General features: G+C 45.3%; 1 protein-coding gene across 3 annotated transcripts in view; it reads right to left on the minus strand.

Moving 5' to 3' along the window:
- Positions 1–2471: 2471 nt before the first annotated feature.
- The window catches only part of PI4KA (phosphatidylinositol 4-kinase alpha), a 67796-nt gene continuing 51061 nt past the window's right edge, over positions 2472–19206 (minus strand). For 2 of the 3 annotated variants that reach the window (XM_081338976.1, XM_081338975.1), the window contains exons 39-55: positions 18537–18730; positions 17931–18021; positions 16433–16600; positions 14434–14487; positions 13703–13823; positions 13132–13261; positions 12578–12648; positions 11832–11904; positions 11652–11722; positions 10406–10515; positions 9516–9620; positions 7944–8069; positions 6702–6822; positions 5834–5993; positions 5462–5551; positions 4998–5081; positions 2472–3777 (exon numbers count right to left, since the gene is read on the minus strand). In XM_081338976.1, the coding sequence (XP_081195102.1) occupies positions 3726–3777; positions 4998–5081; positions 5462–5551; positions 5834–5993; positions 6702–6822; positions 7944–8069; positions 9516–9620; positions 10406–10515; positions 11652–11722; positions 11832–11904; positions 12578–12648; positions 13132–13261; positions 13703–13823; positions 14434–14487; positions 16433–16600; positions 17931–18021; positions 18537–18730 (1821 nt within the window). In that variant the 3' untranslated portion in view covers positions 2472–3725. The other variant, XM_081338977.1, reaches the window with a different exon arrangement.

The raw sequence follows: 19206 nt of genomic DNA on the forward strand, positions 1-19206 counted from the left end.
CCATTCCATTCCATGTTCTATTCTCTGTTCTATTCTATTCATTCTATTCTATTCCATGTTCTATTCTAATTATTCTATTTTACTCTATATTCTATTCTATTCCATGCTGTATTCTAATTATTCTATTCTACTCTATATTCTATTCTATTCCATGTCCTATTCTAATTATTCTATTATTTTATTCTATTCTAGTCCATGTTCTATTCTATTCTAATTATTCTATTCTATTCCATGTTCTATTCTAATTATTCTATTCTATTCCATGTTCTATTCTATTTTCTATTCTATTCCATGTTCTATTCTATTCTATATTCTATTCCATGTTCTATTCTAATTATTCTATTCCATTCCATGTTCTATTCTATATTCCATTCCATTCCACGTTCTACTCTATATTCTATTCTATTCCATGTTCTAATTATTCTATTCTATTCCATGTTCTATTCTACTCTATATTCTATTCTATTCTATATTCTATTCTATTCCATGTTCTATTCTACTCTATTCCTAATTCTATTCCATCCCATCCCTATTCTATTCCATTCCATTATTTGAATCCCACCCCTAAGACCTGGAGAACTTGCCTATCAGGAGAACCAATCGGATGTGTTGGGGACTTTTTGCCTTCCTTACAGCGGTTTCTCTGAAGGATGAACAAGTTCTCTCAGAAGAGGCAAAGTCTCAAACAAGGGTTACTCAGGTGTTCCAGGGTGGTGAGAACTTCAGAGAAACAGTGTTTACACAGTTATTTCGAATCCTTACCTTCAATTTGTTGCACAGTGCCCTCTGCTGGCCACACCAGGTCACAGCATCATAACTTAGGGGAGCCTTCAGGAGAACGCCAAAGCTCGCTTAGACTTTGTTGATGGCAATAAAAGGTTTTTCTCAGCTATTGATAGGTTTTCTTCTTCTTTTTGCATCACGAAGAAATTGCCCTTTTGTGTGTGTGTGTGTGTGTGCGCATCTCGGAAAGCAACCAATTCAGCTGCTGCTTGCTAGGTATCCATAGTCATAGGTATCCAATGATTCGTTTAGTGACCCACTGTGTTGAAAAAAGTGACCAGAACCATTTCAGCATCCTCACAGCCATTTGGTCAAAATCCGGGTGCTTGGCAACCACCAATGGTTGCTGCAGCGTCCTGGAGTCATGTGATCTCCATTTGCAGCCTTCCTTTGCCGGCTTCCAACAAGGAAAGACGATAGGGGAAGGCAAGATTCTCTTAATGACTGCATCGTTCAGCCAACGGTCATAAAATCAGGTGCGATTCACTTCACTGCTTTGCTTAGCAACGAAAAGTCCCGGTTGCAAGTCAAAGATCAGCTGTATAATTTGACACCCACTCAACCATCAACAGCTGCGTGCAAACATGATCTTGATCCTGATCTAGGGTTGAAACATGGCACGGCACACGCACGCACACATGCACGGCTTCTTTTCCCTCTTCCCAAGTTTTCAAGGAGCTACGACAAATGCAGAAAGGGCTGAATTTCTAAAGCTGTGGGGTCTCTTTTCAAGTTGGAAACTCTTTCCCCAAAGCTTCGCGACGGCCCGTTTTCAAGATCAAGAAGGGTGTGATCTACTTATTTGAAACAACTCTGCTTAGGATTGTTTCTGTGACTGCCACGTGCAACTAAAAATAAAAAAAATTAAAATCCACAATTCTTCCTTTGGTTTTCCTTCGCCGTCTTTCTTATGAGGGCTTCCGAAGCAACGGCCAGCAGGAGACAATGGAGCAAAATAACACGAGTTCAAAAGCCCAGATTTAGTTCTGATCATTTTTGATTCTTTAGAGAGGCACAAGGAAACTCAACTTTCCCCTATATATTTGTTGCTGGAAGAAAGAACAGCCGTGAACCGACTGCCTCCTGCTATTATCTTATCTTAAAACAAGCTACCTGGTTCGTTGCACTTTGAGCTGCCATTATCCCAAATATAATCAGCCGTGACCAGGAGATAGAAAATTCAAGCGATTTGTTTTGTTTGTTCCTCTGCTGGTTTTCAGAGGTCTTTTGAGAGTTTGAGTGAACAACAGCCACATCATTAGGGCTGTGCACGTCTCTGGACCGGATTCCAGCAGGTTTGCTTCGCGGCAATCGTTAATTCCAGTGCAATTGTAGCCCTGGTCTGTAATTCTTGAAAGCAAGAATTACATATTTCTAAAACAACAAGTGCTGGACCTGAAAATTGAGGACTCGGCTTTTGAGTAAAGGCTCAAGGGAGAAATGAATCTTGAAAGGGTTTTTCCATTTTGACTCTGAAAAGACCCTACAAGCTCTCTTCCACTGCCAAAATGCTCTTTGGGTGTGATGGACTTCCTCACTCCCTTTGCCGCTGAGCACCGCGAGATCTTGGCGCCAGATTTTCTTCGTACAGAAGGTCAAGCTTGACCCTCAAAGGCCAAGACGGAGCTTAAGTTCCCCACGTGGGTGGAGCTACCAAAATAGCGCTTCTTTTCATCAAAAAACAACCCTTGATTGAATCCAATTTAATCAACATAATAATCTGCTGGACATTTTAAATTCCACTAATTGTACTGTAATTTTGTTAAGGCCATCGCAGCTCCCTCTGGGCCAAAACTGGCTGATGAATCTGATGGGAAGAGTTCCCCGTAATTTACCGCCATTAGGGGAAACTTTTTTAGCCGCTCAATGAAGCATTGTATTTCTTGATAGGAATTCTCCTTCCGAGACAGCTTTTGCAAAAACGACACGGGCTATTGGCTCTGCCTGCAACCTGCCATTTTGCATCTAGCTCCTCCCATGTGCCCCTATTTTACATAAATTACTGTTTAATAAATGATAGCATTGAGGTTAAGCTGGGTGCGGGGAAAAAAGGAGATCCTTCCATCTGCCTACTTTTGGGAAATAAGCAGAATAAAATTGAATGTCTGATTAAAACCTCTGACGTAATCTCCTTTATAGAATTTATTGGTGAGAATTAGGACTTGGAAACACCTATAAATGATCCTTTCCGTTACCTCTGGCAGCGTCTTCAGGCACTGATTGGAATTTTCCTGGAGGTTAATGAGGGTGATTGGTTTTAAGACTTTTTAAAAAAATCTGCTGCAGAAAATATCCTAAGACCTTTATTCTGTGTTTTTTTTTTGTTTTAAAGATTAAATATAATCTCTCCTCAGTAGAGCATCTCTCTTTAAAACCGCACAAAGAGGGGTGGGCGGGATACATTCTTCCTAAAAGTAAGAAATACTGACCAAGGACAAAGGAGGTTTACAGTGCAAAATAGAAGCTATTCACACCCACCAGTGCAAAATGATTATCCTTACAATTTCTACAGCATAGGCCAGAGTAATCTTTCTTCAACCACTTTCTGAACTATAATTCTAGAGTGCCCCAGATTCTCTAGAACATCCGTGTTAAAGACTCTTGCCTGGAGACAAGGGTGCCCTATCTTTGCTTGACATCTGTCAAAAGGTTTCCAATTTGCCCATTCTTCAGAAGCGCAAACAGGATTTTTGGAGTCTACGACTGCGGCTAATTTTTAGATCACGGATACACCCGGGAAGATCCCAGCAAAGACAAAAGGCAGGAGCTAAGGGGTTGGCTGATTGTTGCCATGTCTGCTACCACAGGGACACCCAGGTTGGCATGCAAACGTGCGCGCGCACAAACACACACACACACACAGGGCTGCTTCGAGGGCAGGAGACGGCGATCTCAGAAATTCACATTTTCAGGCTGGGAGACCGTGGTGTTTCTCCCCCGTTTTAGTACGGGATATCGTTTTGGTAGTACTGGATCATATCGTAGGTCTTGCTCCTAAAAAGAAGAAGAAGAAGGAAAGAAGGAAAGAAGGAAAGAAGGAAAGAAAGAAAGAAAGAAAGAAAGAAAGAAAGAAAGAAAGGAAGGCAAAAAAATAGGCTTTTTCAGAGATGTATCTCTTGGGATGTAATTCGTTTTCTTCAGGGATGCGAGAAACAGACAAGCTTTGCGGTCAGGTGCTATTCTGGATGAAGGTTTGCTGTGGCAATGAGTCATGGATTGATTAGAAATATACTGTAGGAGACAAGCAGGCATGAGCCCGAGGGAGGGGGTCAAGCATGTTATCGGTCTTGAATCCCTTCGCTCTCACAAGAGATTGAACTCCTGCCCACCTTGACTTCCGTTGACTCTTCCCTACTGCCGGTTTGCCTTGACCAGGGGTAGGCAATCTTGGCTCTTTTATGACTTGTGGACTTCAACTCCCAGAATTCCTGAGCCGGCATGGCTCAGCATGGAAACCTCTCCCTTTCCCCTCAGCATGGCTGACTCAGGAATTCTGGGAGTTGAAGTCCACGAGTCATAAAAGAGCCAAGGTTGCCTACCCCTGGCCTTGACCATGAATAGCTCAAATTCTTGAAGAGAGCTAGCATGGAATAAACCAGCGCACATTCGAACAACCTTGCTCTCTTGCACCGGACATAAAAGGTAGCCCACTTCTTTCATTGCCCTCGTAAGTTCAAACGGTCACTCAGCGAACGGCTGCGTTTGTTTAGTGACCATTCAAACTTACAACGGCACTGAGGAAAGGGATCCCTTTTCATACTTAACAACCGTCGTGGCATCCCCAGGGTCATGTGATCAAAATTCAGACGCTAGGCAACTGACTCGCATTTATCACGGTTGCAACGTCCCGAGAGGGGGGGGGCGGGTCAGGTGATCCCCCTTTTGCGACCTTCCGACGAGCCAAGTTGACGGGGGAGTCAGATTCACTTTTAAAAAAAAAACCTAAAAGGGGGCAAAAGTCAGCTAACAACTGTCTCGCTTGACGACGGAAATTTTGGCCTCGACTGCGGCCGTAAGCGGAGGGCTACCTGTACTCGCGGATTGAGGTGGGCCCCATGGGGTAAACTGGACGGGCCTCAGATCCAGCTGATCTAAAAACCTACTTGTTGTAGAGCTCCCTTTGAGAGGATCTTGTAGGTCTGAAGGTACAATTCTCCCTGCCTCTCCTTGGTTGCTGTGCCATTGACGGGACAGTCGAGGAGAAGCAGGCTTACCTGTTGCTGAGGAAGCAATTCTGAATGATCTTCATGATGAAGTTTGCAGCTTCTCGCTCCGTCATGTTGGGGCTGAACCTGTTCCTGTTTGAGAAAACAGGAGGAGGAGGAGGAGGAGGAGGAGGAGGAGGAGGAGGAGGAGGAGGAGGAGGAGGAGACTGAGATCAAAAGACTGTTCGGCGGAAGTCCTGACTCTGCCACATTTCCCCACAAGCCTGTGGGCAACTTTGGTGGCTGATGTTTTTGCAAAGGCTCTTCAGTCGGCGGGGCATAATCTGAGAATCTAGGGCTGCGAAGCCCTCCCTGTTCTCACCAAGTTCTAATGGTTAACGCCATTATACGAGTGTTTTTCAACCTTAGCCACTTTAAGAGGTCTGGACGTCAACTCCCAGAATCCCCTTGCTTAGCTTAAAGAAGGTCCACGCCTCGTTTCTGCTCTTGGCCAATCGGTGCAGCCCACTTACTTCAAGAGTTTGATGGTCTGTCCCCGAAAACAGGGCAATCCTGTGTCCAACATCAGAGTAACCAAAGACACGACCGCATCCATGTAAGGCCTGCAAGGAGAGAAAGAGTAGGGAAGGCTTAGTGGGGCCTCATCCATCGGCAGGAGGAAGTTTACATATTTAGGATAGGATGAGACCGTTGCACATGGGGCAAAACTTCCTTTACAATTGCCTTACTTAGCAATGGAAATTTGGGGCTCGTGGAATTCGTAAGCCGGGAACCACCTGTGTGCGTTTTCTTCCCTCTGCCTAAATTGCTCTCTTGCAAGAGAGTTTGGGGGGGGGAAAAGGGGGCTCAAGACAAAGGAACCCAAGCAGAAGAAGCCTCCTCACCTGACTGCCAGGTAGCCCCTGACACACATCTCCATGAACCACCTGAAGGGCGTGGCTTCCATCTTGCCACCCATGATCATGACCATCTCATCCGTCAGCTTGATGTCCGGCTCCCAACCCAGGTTTCCGCCGGGAGAACTTTCAAACATGAATCCAAAATCTGCCAAGGAGGAGGAGCTGTTTTTAATCTAGATCTCTGAAATCCGATCACCGCTACTCGAAAGATAAAGGTCACTCTTTTGAGGACAGCAAAGTCCACATTCTGGATGGAAACCCCCTGGTTTGAAAGAGGGGTCAAAGAGGCCATCTGGGTGAAAACTGGACAGCCCACCCTCAATGGAGGGGAAGGGGTACGACACCACCTCTCTCCTGGGTACCCCACAATCCTTTCAGCGGTCCCAAGGAGGCTCCACAACCAATTGCACCCTGATTCGGGTGACCCCGAGGGCAGAGGTAAACCTCCAAGTGGCCTCAAACGACTCTCAGAAAGAGTACTAACGACCAGATGACTGCAAAGGATATAAATCCTTTCATTCCCCACCATTTAGTCAGAACTGAAGAAGCTTCTTGGATGAGAAGTGAAACTTTTCGAGGAAAAACACGAAGCAAAGTCCTTTCAAAAAAAGCACTCTTTGGGCGCAACCATGAGTGAGAACTCCACAGACAATCAAAGAGCGACTTGGAGGAGCTGGCCCAAAAGGCAGAGCCTTTAGAACTGGACCACGGTTCTGTTGTCCCAGGAGGTGGTCCATCCCAAGTGCAAACAAGCTTCTGCCCGTTGAAGGACAACGTCCTTCTGGAGAAGACATGCTTCCTCCAGATAAAAGGGTGATCCCACAAAACAAAAGCTCCCAAAGGATAAACTAACCAATATGAATGAGATGTCCATGTTTGTCCAGCATGATGTTGCCATTGTGTCTGTCTTTAATTTGCAAGAGGAACAGCAGAAGACTATAAGCAGCCATACTGCGGATAAAGTTGTAGCGGGCCTGCAAGGGTGAGATGACATTGGCAATATTGAGAAGGAAGAGTTAGGGTTTGCGTCATGGGCCCACAGGAGGCCAAAGTTGAACATCTACAACAGGAGCATTTTCATAGGGGTGGGGGCGGATTGAAGACCAACGACTAATTTTCAGGAGAGGAATAAAGGAATCTAATTGCCTCGCTTGGTAGACTTATTTGAGTTGACTTTATTCCTAAAAATACACAATTTTTGTGCTTGGCATCACTAGATTATTTACTGTCAAGGAATGCTCAACCTGCTCATTACTGTACAGCAAATGAAGACGAGGATGGCCTTTTTTCTAGTTCTTCATTTAGGGGCTTGTCAATAAAAGCTTTCCTCCAATTCTCTTCGGAGTCAAATCAAGGGACCATTAGAGAGAGTTTGGAAACACACACACACACTGAAAGACAATCCCCACTCCCTTCTAGCATTGAGGATGTTACCTAGATGGGTCATGGATTGCCTGCAAGAAAACAACCAAGCTCAGAGAGTCCTAAGAATCTCACAGTTCTCCTTCCCCCTTTTCCTCTTCTCTTTCTCCGGCCCTCCTCCTTGCCACCTCCTCCTTCTCCTCCCCTTCTCTTTTTCTCCATGATCCCCCCTCCCTTCTAGCACTGATGATGTTACCTAGTAAGGTCATGAAACGTCTGCAAGAAAGCCACCAAGCTCAGAGAGCACCAAAGGTAAAGGTAAAGGTTCCCCCGCACATGCGTGCTAGTCGTTTCCGACTAGGGGCCGGTGCTCATCTCCGTTTCAAAGCCGAAGAGCCAGCGCTTGTCCGAGGACGTCTCCGTGGTCATGTGGCCGGCATGACTAGACGCCAAAGGCGCACGGAAGGCTGTTACCTTCCCACCGTAGGGGTCCCTATTTTTCTACTTGCATTTTTACGTGCTTTCGAACTGCTAGGTGGGCAGAAGCTGGGACGAGTAACAGGCGCTCACTCTGCTACGCGGCACTCGGGATTCAACCCGCCAAACTGCCGACCTTCTGATCGACAAGCTCAGCGTCCTAACCCACTGAGCCACCGCGTCCTTGAGCACCAAGGATCCCACAGTTAAACCCTGAGCTCTATTCTCTTCGATCGGTAAGAGTCACGCAAACTACCTTCTGGAAGGCCAGGGTTGATTCATCTCCGTACTGCCTGGTAAAGTAATCGTACATCCCAAAGTCGGTCTGCCTGCCCAGCTGATCTCGGGAAGTACAATCCGGAATGCATTCGATGACTCCACACTAAGAGAAAGAAGGGAAATGAAGGAACAGGAGAACTCAGGCACAAAAATGCTTGATTGGTCACACGTATGCTCAGCTGGAAATTCAAAATACACTGGAAGTTTTGCAAAAGAGACGGAACCACCCTTTTACTGGGACGGGATGACTCCTGTCTTGAGTGGGGTGGGTGGGAGGGGGGGTTGGACTAGAAGACCTCCAGCCCTATGATTCTACATCTCATTTTTATCAGAGAGCTTTTTGGGGAAAAACAAACGGAAGAGTGATGGAGAAATAGGAATGGCTGAGGAATGACAGAACAGGCCTTGTAGGGCCCAAACTGCCTTCCTTTTCTGACACGACTTCCCTGTGAAGTCAGGTCAGAGTCCCAAAATGGTTTTGTTCTGAGACACTTTCAAGGCTGCTGACTTAATAGCTCTCTTGGGAAAGCGGGCGTATCTTCCTCCTCTCTTTCAACTATCAAAAAATGATTTAACGTTTCATCAACCATTAACATTAAAAAAAGGACTACATAGCACATCAAAGTACTGGCAATGGGAGAACAGCTTCGGTCTCAAACTGCTTAATAAGATGATCTGCACTGCATTATTACAGTATGCGTGTGTGTGTGTGTGTGTGTGTGTGTGTCCGTGCACGCGCTCATGTATATATGCAAATAATAGACAGACTAAGCAAATTTAACTTCTAAGCAACGTGGACCCTGGGTATGTATAACCAACCCTGTAAATATAATATTTCAAGTGCAAACACTTTTAAAAAGTTTATAAAAGCATAGACGCCGAAAGGACGTTAGTTGGAAAATTCATCGGCAATTGAAAAACGGCAAGAAACTCACAAAGAGAAAACGCCTGTAGTCCTCAACTTACAACAGTTCGTTTAGTGACTGTTCAAAGTTACAACACCATCGGAAAAAAGTGACGTAGGACCGTTTTTCACACTTACAACCTTGGCAGCATCCCCAAGTCCCGTGATCAAAATTCGGATGCTGGACAACTAGCTCATATTTACGACGGTCGCAGCGTCCCGGGGTCGCGCGATCCCCTTTGGCGACCTTCCGACAAGCAAAGACAGTGGGGGAAGCCAGATTCATTTAACAACCGTCCTGTTAACTGAATGTTTGCAGGGATTCACTGAACAAATGTGGCAGGGAAGGTCGTAAAATGGGACAAAACTCTCTGGACAAATGTCTCCCTTCGCAAGATAAAATTCTGGCCTCGACTGTGGTGGAGAACTACCTGCAGGAGAGATTTAATTTTAGAGCAAGGTAGGTTTTTAAAAAAGTACTTGCACTTTCAATATTCAGTTTACGGTGTTGACTGTACATGCTTGGGGTGTGTGTGTGTCCGTGTTGTTTAGAAATTAAATCTGCTTTATCCATTGGGCATCTCTGCACAAAACAAAACTGTACCGTGAGGGCTGCTAAAAGTCTCGCTCTTCTTAGGCACTCACCCCAGGAGCAGTAGCCACAACCCGGTAGGGAAAGACGTAGAGGTCAAGGCCCACCAGCTGAAATATGTTCTTGAAGAGATCGATGATCTGCAAGGCCAACATGTCCTGTCCAGCACCAAAAACACAAAACAAAACCCAGGATTGAAGGGTGTGTGTGTGTGTGTGTGTTTCAAATATTATGAGCAACAGTGATCGATGAAGGAGAATATTTGTAGCTCAGGGTTGATATGAGCGGTCCTTGGGTACTCCTTGAGCTGGCTGGTTTTCTTGCAGATGTTTCATGAGCCAAGCTAGGTAGCAGCAGCAGCAGCAGCAGCAGCGACGACAGCAGGATTGATGATGTTACCTAGTTTGGGTCAAGAAACGTCTTCAAGAAAACAAGCAAGCCCTGAGAGCACCAAGGAACGCCCCCCCCCCAGTCCTTCTCCTTCTCCTCACTCCCCCTCCCCCAAAACCTTTCTAGCACAGATGATGTTACCTAGTTTGGGTAATGAAACGTCTTCAAGAAAACAAGGAAGCTCAGAGAGTACCTAGGACCCCATAGTCCGTCCTTCCTTCCTTCCTTCCTTCCTTCCTTCCTTCCTTCCTTCCTTCCTTCCTTCCTTCCTTCCTTCCTTCCTTCCTTCCTCCCTTCCCTTCCCTTCCCTCCCTCCTCCTCTCCATAAATTCCACTCCCCTTCTAGCCATGAGGAGGTTACCTAGTTTGGGTAATGAAATATACATAGAATGAAGGCTATTGCTAAGCACATTGGTTTGTGCTTAAATTGTAAGCCGCCCTGAATCTTCGGAGAAGGGCGGGATATAAATGGGATTAAAATAAAATAAAAAATTAAAAGAAAACAAGGAAGCTCAGAGAACAGCCAGGACCCCGTAGTCCTTTTCTTTCTTACCTGCCTGCAGTCATCGCCCACTTTAAAGATGGCGGCCTGCCAGCAAATCTTCTTACTCTCCCTCCCGTCTTCTCCGCATTCGTCTATGGAGTCTGAACGACATCGCAGGCCTAGAAGGGTGGGGTGGGGTGTTTGTGAAGAAGTGACGTTCCAAATGATAACACCTAAGAGATGTCCTTTAGGTGACTATAGCCAGCAGTTAATTCTCTGCCTTTTCTGTGATGTGGTCCCAAGTGTGGAACAGCTCAAGGGGTTTGAGGTTGGATGTCTCTATGTTAACATTGCCAAAGGGGCTTTAAATGTTTTGTAGAACTCTTTGGAGACTTTTCCCCTGCGTTTCCATTATGTTTTTTATGTTGTAGGAACATTTCGAATAGAACAGAATAGAACAGAATAGAATAGAATAGAATAGAATAGAATAGAATAGAATAGAATAGAATAGAATAGAATAGAATAGAATAGAATAGAATAGAATAGAATAGAATAGAATAGAATAGGAGAATTATGGGAATAGGATAGGATAGGATAGGATAGGATAGGATAGGATAGGATAGGATAGGATAGGATAGGATAGGATAGGATAGGATAGGATAGGATAAAGAAAATATGGAATAGAATAGAATAGGTAATGTAATGTAATGTGATAGAATAGAATAGAATAGAATAGGCAATGCAATGCAATGCAGTAGAAAAGAATAAGAATAAGAATAGAATAGACTAGACTAGAACAGGTAATGCAATGCAATGCAATGCAAGGCAAGGCAAGGCAAGGCAAGGCAAGGCAAGGCAAGGCAAGGCAAGGCAAGGCAAGGCAAGGCAAGGCAAGGCAATAGAATAGAATAGAATAGAATAGAATAGAATAGAATAGAATAGAATAGAATAGAATAGCTGGAAATGACCTTGGAGGTCTTCTAGTCCAGCCCCCTGCTCAAGCAGGAGAACCATACCATCTCAGTCAGGTGACAGTGTCATCAACGCAAATCCATGAACATGGACTTAAGCACACTCCCAGAGACACTGGAGGGCATGGGGGGGGGGGCTGGCATGTTGTAGTTCATGGGGCCACCAAGAGTCAGACACAACTTAAGAGACTGAACGACGACAAAGTGCTGGAAGGGACCACAAGAACCACCCACAAGAGCCCATCCCCTCTTCACATTTGAGGGCCAAAGTATTTGAGCTTCAGCCCAAACCAAGCTCCTCAAATATTTTGGTTCACGTCATGAACGGGGTCCGCTGCACTAACCTTCTTTTTCAAGTTCACTCACTCCACACCTCTTCACCTTGAACTTGGCCAAGTAAGGGGCTTTGGCAGCGCTGGAAGGAAGCACAAACGGGTCAGGGCCATTAACTGGTAATTCCTATTTTATTTTATTTTTTTCACTGAAGGAAAACCAAGCTGGAAAAGAGCGCCAGAAGGCCATACCTTTGCATAGGCGTTCCCGACTTGTAGTCAATATCCAAAACAATGGCTTCTGGATTGCTTGGTAAATAGCACCCTATTGGGAAGGGGAGAAGAGAATCCTTGGGGAAAAGTGGTTGAGCTAGCATAGGGGTCTTCCAAGTTGGCCCTTTGATGACTTGTGGACTTCAACTCCCAGAATTCCTCAGCCAGGCACGCGTGCCTGGCTGAGGAATTCTGAGAGTTGAAATCCACAAGTCATCAAGGAGCCAAGTTGGAAGACCCCTGAACTAGCAGGACGAGTCAGGGAAGACAGCAGAAAAGACTTTTTTCCTCTTTGCAAGGAGGCCTCAACTTACAACCGTTCATTTAGTGATGCTTCAAAGTTATAGCGGCGCTGGGAAAAACGACTTATGACCCCTTTTCACACTTAACAACCTGTTGCAGCATCCCCCACGGTCAGGTGGTCAAAATCTGGATGCTTGGCAACTAACTCCTATTTATGACGGGTTGCATTGTCTGGTGTGTGTGTGTGTGTGTGTGTGACGAGATCCCCTTTGGCGACCTTCTGACAAGCAAAGTTAACGGGGGAAGCTGAACTCCCTTAACAACCGTTGTTACTAACTGAAAAACTGCGGTGATTCTCTTAGCAACTGTGTGGCAAGACAGGTCATAAAAACGGGGTAGAAGTCACTTAACAACTGTCCCCCTTAGCAAGATAAAATTGTGGTCCTCGAGTGGAGGATTACCTCTAATTGTTCATTTCTTACCAGGTTGCACTTTCACTTCAGATAAAGCGCTCAAGCAAGCCTTTTTTCGCTCTTCGCCTTTAGGGTAAGGCCTACAGGGGGCAAAAAAACCACAACACATTGGGGTATTTGAATTGTGAATTCTTGATCCGCAAGGCAACTTATAATAATAATAATAACAACAACAACAACAACAATAATGGAACTATGTCCAAAAACTTTGCAAAATACATCAAGAAATTGTAGCTTCCTGCAATAACTCCAGCAAAGCTACAAAAAACTGCGCTACTCGGAACATCTTACATTTTAAGGAGGTACCTGGTTGATGCCTAGGATGCTGGCAGCAGCCCGTGTCAACCATTAGTGCCAGTCAATTTGAGTGTTCAGTTGACTGAGTTTCATGTTTAATGAATAATAATAATAATAAAGTTGGAAGGGACCTTGGAGGTCATCTAGTCCAACCCCCTGCTCAGGCAGGAAACCTTATATACCCTGTAACTTGGGTTTGGTTTATAAGGCACATTTCACTGGAAGGGAAGAACAAGGCTTTTCTCTGACTCTGCCTTTGTACTCACTTGATGATGGCTGAAACGTTGGTGATTTTGTTGAAGAAATCAAATTCCCGTTGGTAAAACTCCTTTGCTGGGCCAGACAGCGAACCAGTTATTTCTTCAACCAACTGTTCCAGCAGTTCCCCAATGTCAGCTACGTGAAAGAACAAGCAGGAGAAGGAGGGCGAAGTTTGTGGGGTCCTTGGTGCTCTCTTGAGCTTGGTGGGTTTTTTGCAGATGCTTCATGACCCGAACTAGGTAACATCATCAGTGCTAGAAGGGAGGGGGGTTTGCAGGGGGGGAGGAGGAGGAGGAGGACTGCGAGGTCCCTGGAAAGTCTCTGCATTCTTGCAGATGTTTCATCACCCAACTAGGTAACATCATCAGTGCTAGAAGGGAGGGGGGTTTGTGGGGGGGGGGAGGAGGAGGAGAAGGAGGACTGTGGGGTCCCTGGAAGCTCTCTGAGCTTGGTGGTTTTCTTGCAGATTTTATTAGCTAATAAGAAAGCAGGAAGCGAACTGAATTTGGGGCAAAGTCCAGGGATAGCTGCTCAAGAAACCCATCGCCCAACGTCTCCAAGCAATGGTCCACTCACGGTCTTTCTGGTGTCCCTCTTCATCCAGGTAGATGTTTGTCTTCATATTCCAAATGAATTGGTGAGCCAGCAGCTGGGACTTGGAAGCTGCCCAGAGGATGTACTCCCTGACGTAGCCCATCTGTGAAAATACAACAGGGTGGGTCTTCTTCTAAGCATGGCTCTGACCAGGAACATGTTGAGACAGAGAAGCCCAGATGCCCTAATGCAGCGGTCCCCAACCCTCTTTCCATGGACTCTCCATCCATCCATATTTTTCTTTCTTTTATTCTTTTTCCTCTATCTATCTATCATCTATCTATCATCTATCTATCATCTATCTATCTATCTATCTATCTATCTATCTATCTATCTATCTATCTATCTATCTATCTATCTATCTATCTTTTTCCTCTATCTATCTATCTATCATCTATCTATCATCTCTCTCTCTCTCTCTCTCTCTCTCTCTCTCTCTCTCTATCTATCTCTTTTCATTTATATGTCTTATCTCTCCATCCATCCATCCATCCATCCATCCATCCATCCATCCATCCAAATGGCATAACCTGAACATTTACTGCATGCCAAAGAACCTGAGTGCAAGGATTGTACGGAAAGGGTCTAAAGTTCAATCCACAGCACCTTTCAGTGAAAAAGGACCAGGTGGCCCACAGATACTGGATCGTCCTAAACTCATCTGATTGAGGACATCCCTTAACCAAAGATTTGCCGTCTTTATCTGCCCTTACCTTGTCGTATCGAAGAGCCTGAACAATCTGTGGAATGTAAAACAGAATAGCATCCTGGGGGGGGGGGGGGGGGTGGAGGGAGGGAGGGAGAAGAAGGAAAAAAGAAATTAGGATTTCTTTTTTTCTTTCCAAGCACCGACATTCTGCCTTCAAGAGCCTTTCCCTCCATCATTAACAGGCAAAGAGCTGTATTTATTTATTTTTTTGTATTATCATAAACGAAATGCAACAAATGTAGAGGGATATTCAATGTGCCTCCGAAAGTCACGAGGCTGTGAAACATCTACTGTTGTGATTATTGCTGCCCTTGTTATTGCTTGTATTTGCAGCTGGCAGAGTCAGCCAGATCTGTAGAATGGACTTGGCATTTATGCCCATCTATCAAGTCCTTCCCAGGGACCTGGGATGGACAGATGTGGAGGTTGGGTGGGGTTAAAGGTCTCGTCGCAGGACGTCAGCTGTCCCAGGTGCCTTTTGCAATTGACTGGTGGTGAATATGTCAATGTCAGTGGCAATACGTTATGGTTCTTCACACAGCCAGATGTTTAGATTGGAGCTGGCATTTCTGTCCACCTATCACGTCGTTCTCAAGGACCTGGGACAGGCAGATGCGGTTGTTCGATGGTATTACAGGTACAGGCAATCCTCCACTTACGACAACTTGAGCCCCAAAGTTCTCTTGCTAAGTGAGACTTTTGTTAAGTGAATTTTACTCCCCCCTTTCCAGACTTTCCTTGCCAGAGTTACGTGGATCACTGCAGTTCTTAACTTAGTCACACGGTGGTGAAGTGAATCTGGCTTCCCCCGTGGACTTCGCTTGTCGGAAGGTCGCAAAAGGGGATCATGTGACACACACACACACCCCGGGATGCTGAAACCGTAATAAATACGGGTCAGTTGCCAAGTGTCTGAATTGTGATCACGTGGCCATGGGGATGCCACAAGGGTTGATAAGCGTGGGAAACGGTCGTTAAGTCACTTTTTTCAACAGTCACTAAATGAACGGTTGTAAGTTGAGGACTACCTGTATTGTCACAGGATGTAAGCTGTTCGAAGCTACTACTAGAACCCTCGGCCTTTCCATAACAGGCTCTTTACTTATTTTTCCAGGAATTTCTTGTCTCTTCCAACTATCAGGCAAATGGTTAAATCCAAGACAGGGATAACTCAACCGTTCCTCCTCCGAGGAACTCTCGACTAAACTTTGGAGCAGAAAACGCCACATAAGCTACACCCAACGGACTTTTAACCCTCTTGATGTGGGAAAGGGAAGCTGCGCCTGTCCTTTGCTACTACAGATAGTTCTTGATTTACGACCACAACTTTGGACCAGGATTTGATGCCCAATTTTGCGACCTTTACAGTGAACTGAATATTTTCTTTGACCAGGTGCGATTAATCAGAATACAGCTGGAAGGGACCTTGGAGGTCATCTATTCCAGCTCCCTGCTCAAGCAGGAGACCCTGGGTTAGACCATTTCAGACAAATGGCTGTCCAATCTTTTCTTGAAAACCTCCAGCGATGGAAAACTCACAACTTCTGGAGGCAAAGCTGTTCCACTGGTTAATTGTTCTCACTGTTAGGAAGTTTCTCCTTAATTCCAGGTTGCTTCTCTCTTTGGTCAGTTTCCATCCGTTGCTTCTTGTCTTGCCTTCCTTCAAGTGCTTTGGAGAACAGGTTGACCCCCCCTCATCTTTGTGGCAGCCCCTCAAACAATGGAACATTACTGTTGTGTCACCCCCTAGTCCTTCTTTTCTCTAAACTAGGCGTACACACAACTCCAGCAACCGGTTCCTTCACCTGTTTTAGCCTCCAGTCCTCTAAATCATCCGTGTTGCTCTTCTCTGCCCTCTTTCCAGAGTCTCAACATCTTTTTTGACCTCGTGGAGACCAAAAGTGAAGTTGGGAAAAATGCAGAGGGGTCCTTTAGGAGCCCAGGATCGACAGGACATCAGCGCAAAGAGGTTCTAAGATCCTACCGGCAAATGTCTTACTTACCGGAGGGAAAGACCGGAGCACTTTCACCCCATACTGAGCCGTCAAAGGATGAGGAGGGTACATGCTGGAGAAATACGAGAGGCCCGTCGGTGGGTCGGTAGGGGTCCAGCACAGGATGTGGCTCAACTCCGGAGCATCAGCGTCAATGGTGTGCCAAGTAACAAGATACTGAAAAGTAAGAGGGCATGGGGGAAACACACACGCGCACACACGTGAACCCCGATGCTAGCAGCAGGATGAACCTCAAATACTGCTAAGCTTGTAAGCCGCCCTGAGTCTTCAGAGAAGGACGGGATATAAATGGAATTAAAATAAAAATAAAATAAATAAATTGGCCAGACTGTGGAATAATAAACTGGAAAATCTAACTAGGAAATGAAGGATTTCCCCCGCCCCACCTGCTTCTTGATCAGAACCAAGTCGAGACAAAAAAAAAAAAATTGCCTCCCGCATCCATGAACCGCCGAAGTTCACATTTGGAGCTTGAGATTTTTTTTATTTTTATTTTTTTGCGGTTTCGTGAGTTGCGGTTCGGATGCTTAGAAAGAACGGGTTATAGAAAGAAGAAAGTCGTGATGTGATCTTAAAGAGGGAAAGTTTGATTATTATTGTGTTTGCAATTCCTGAGAGAAGCCGCATTTTTTATATTTCTTTTCGTGTTTTTCCCCCCCTCTTCCGTTACTTTTTTTCTCTCTTTTTTTCCTTTTCGGTTTCCTTCCCCCTCCCTTTCTTTTCTCTTTCACGTTTACCCTAACTTTTTCTCGGAGTGTACGTCTTATTATCTATGTAAAAATCTTTCAGTATACACTATTAAAAAAAAAGGGAAATATTTCCCACGGGGGCTAGGCTCCCACGCTGTATAAAGTCATAAAGTTTCTGCTTCATCCTGATATTCTCAACGCAGCTAACCTCGGATGTTTTTGCATTGACAACAGATGGAAATGTAGCCATCTTTTTCCCTTTCGCTTTTAGAGTTAGATGATGCTGGGAGGGTGGGGGATGTGAATGAGAGTCCAGCTAGACATAACACTAAACTTAGCGTGAGAATCAAGGTTACTGAGCCCAGAGCTGATAAAGAATTGGTGTGCTGGAAAGTTGGAGAGGAAGCCCGCGCTTCAAGCTAATTGGGGAATGTGATTTAGGACCGTTAATTGGAGGAGGGAATTGTGCTTTGATACTAGGTGCCCAGCGGAGGGGAATTCAGTTTTGGGCTTCGATTATGTAAGTGCCGATATTCTGCTACTCGAATAAAAGATTCTTTAAGGTAAACAATGCCTCGAAGTTCTTTTGAAGAGTTTCATCTGTCAGAACCATGACAGATATCTTGAAATCCTGGGGCAGGTTTAGTAGTAAGCCATGTATTCTGATTGACAAGCTGCAATGAGTGGCTCCACCCACTGTGGTTAACTGAAGCCAAACCAAACCGATCATTTTATCTTGGAAACAATTAGCTGAATCGATGTTCTGATCAACAGCTGGATCATCTGCAAATGCCTACCTTGATGGCTTCCGGCACATCGCTCACGGCTCCAGGGTCCAAGCGAACCAGACGGGTGACCTCCATCCCAATTGCTTCTGTGTTCTTAAATCTAGGAACCAACAGGGGACAAACTGGTAGTTCTCAACTTATGACCTGTGGGTTAATAGCTACAGGTAGTCCTCGACTTACAACTGTTCGATAAGTGACCATTCAAAGCCACAATGGCACTGAAAAAAGTGACCTTATGATCATTTTTCTCACTCGTGACTATTGCCGTATCCCTATGGTCATGTGATCAAGATTCAGGCGCTTGGCAACTGACTCGGATTTACGACAGTTGTCGTGTCCCCAGGGGTCACACGATCCCCTTTTGCAACCTTCTGTCAAGCAAAGTCAATGGGGGAGCCAGATTCACTTAACGACCTTATTTCTAACTTAACAACTGCAGTGATTTGCTTAAGAACTGTGGCAAAAAAAGTTCATAAAATGGGGAAAAGCTCACTTAGTAACTGTCTTGCTTAGCAACAGAGTTTTGGGGTTCTGTTGTGGCTGTACTACCGCCGGAAGCTAAAGTTACTAATTTGCTAAAGTTACTAATTTTGTAACGAAGAGCCAGGGATTCACCTGGTGGGAAGCTGCACCGCAAGGTAAGGGGAGATGCTCCAGGCCAGGTTCACATTGTCCTTCCACTGCTTCTCACTCAGACTGATGTATTTGGACCGCCAGTTTGCAACACTGTTCTCTCCAGTCTGGTCCAGCTCCAGTTCCGGAGATGAAAGGGGATTATACCAAGTGATGAGGCGCTCAATCTCTGTAGCCTGAGAAAGAGAGAGAGAGGGAGGGAGAGGGAGAGGGGGAGAGAGAGAGAGAGAGAGGAGGGAAGGAAGGACAAAAGAAAGAGAGAGAGAGAGAGAAAGGATGGAAGGAAGGAAGGAAGGAATAAATTACATCAAGTAATACATTGTCATTTAACAGTCTCCCCTTCCTCAAGTTACAGCCACAACCAAACCTCAAATTTATGTTGCTAAGTGAGTTTTGCCCCATTTTAACAACTTTTCTTGTCTTGTCCCAATTGTTAATTGAAACCATTGCATTTCTTAAATTAGTAAAGTGGTTGCTAAGTTGATCCGGCTTCCCCCTTTAGCTTCACTGCTTAGAAGGTCGCAAAAAGGGGGGGGGGGAGAGAGAGGGAATCACACGACCCTGGGAAACTGCAACCATCATAAATGCGAGTCAGTTGCCAATCATCTTGAATTTCGATCCGGTGACCCCGGGGAGGCGGCAACGGTCGTTA

Source organism: Vipera berus (assembly GCF_964194415.1).
Source record: "Vipera berus genome assembly, chromosome: 14".
Taxonomy (NCBI): domain Eukaryota; kingdom Metazoa; phylum Chordata; class Lepidosauria; order Squamata; family Viperidae; genus Vipera; species Vipera berus.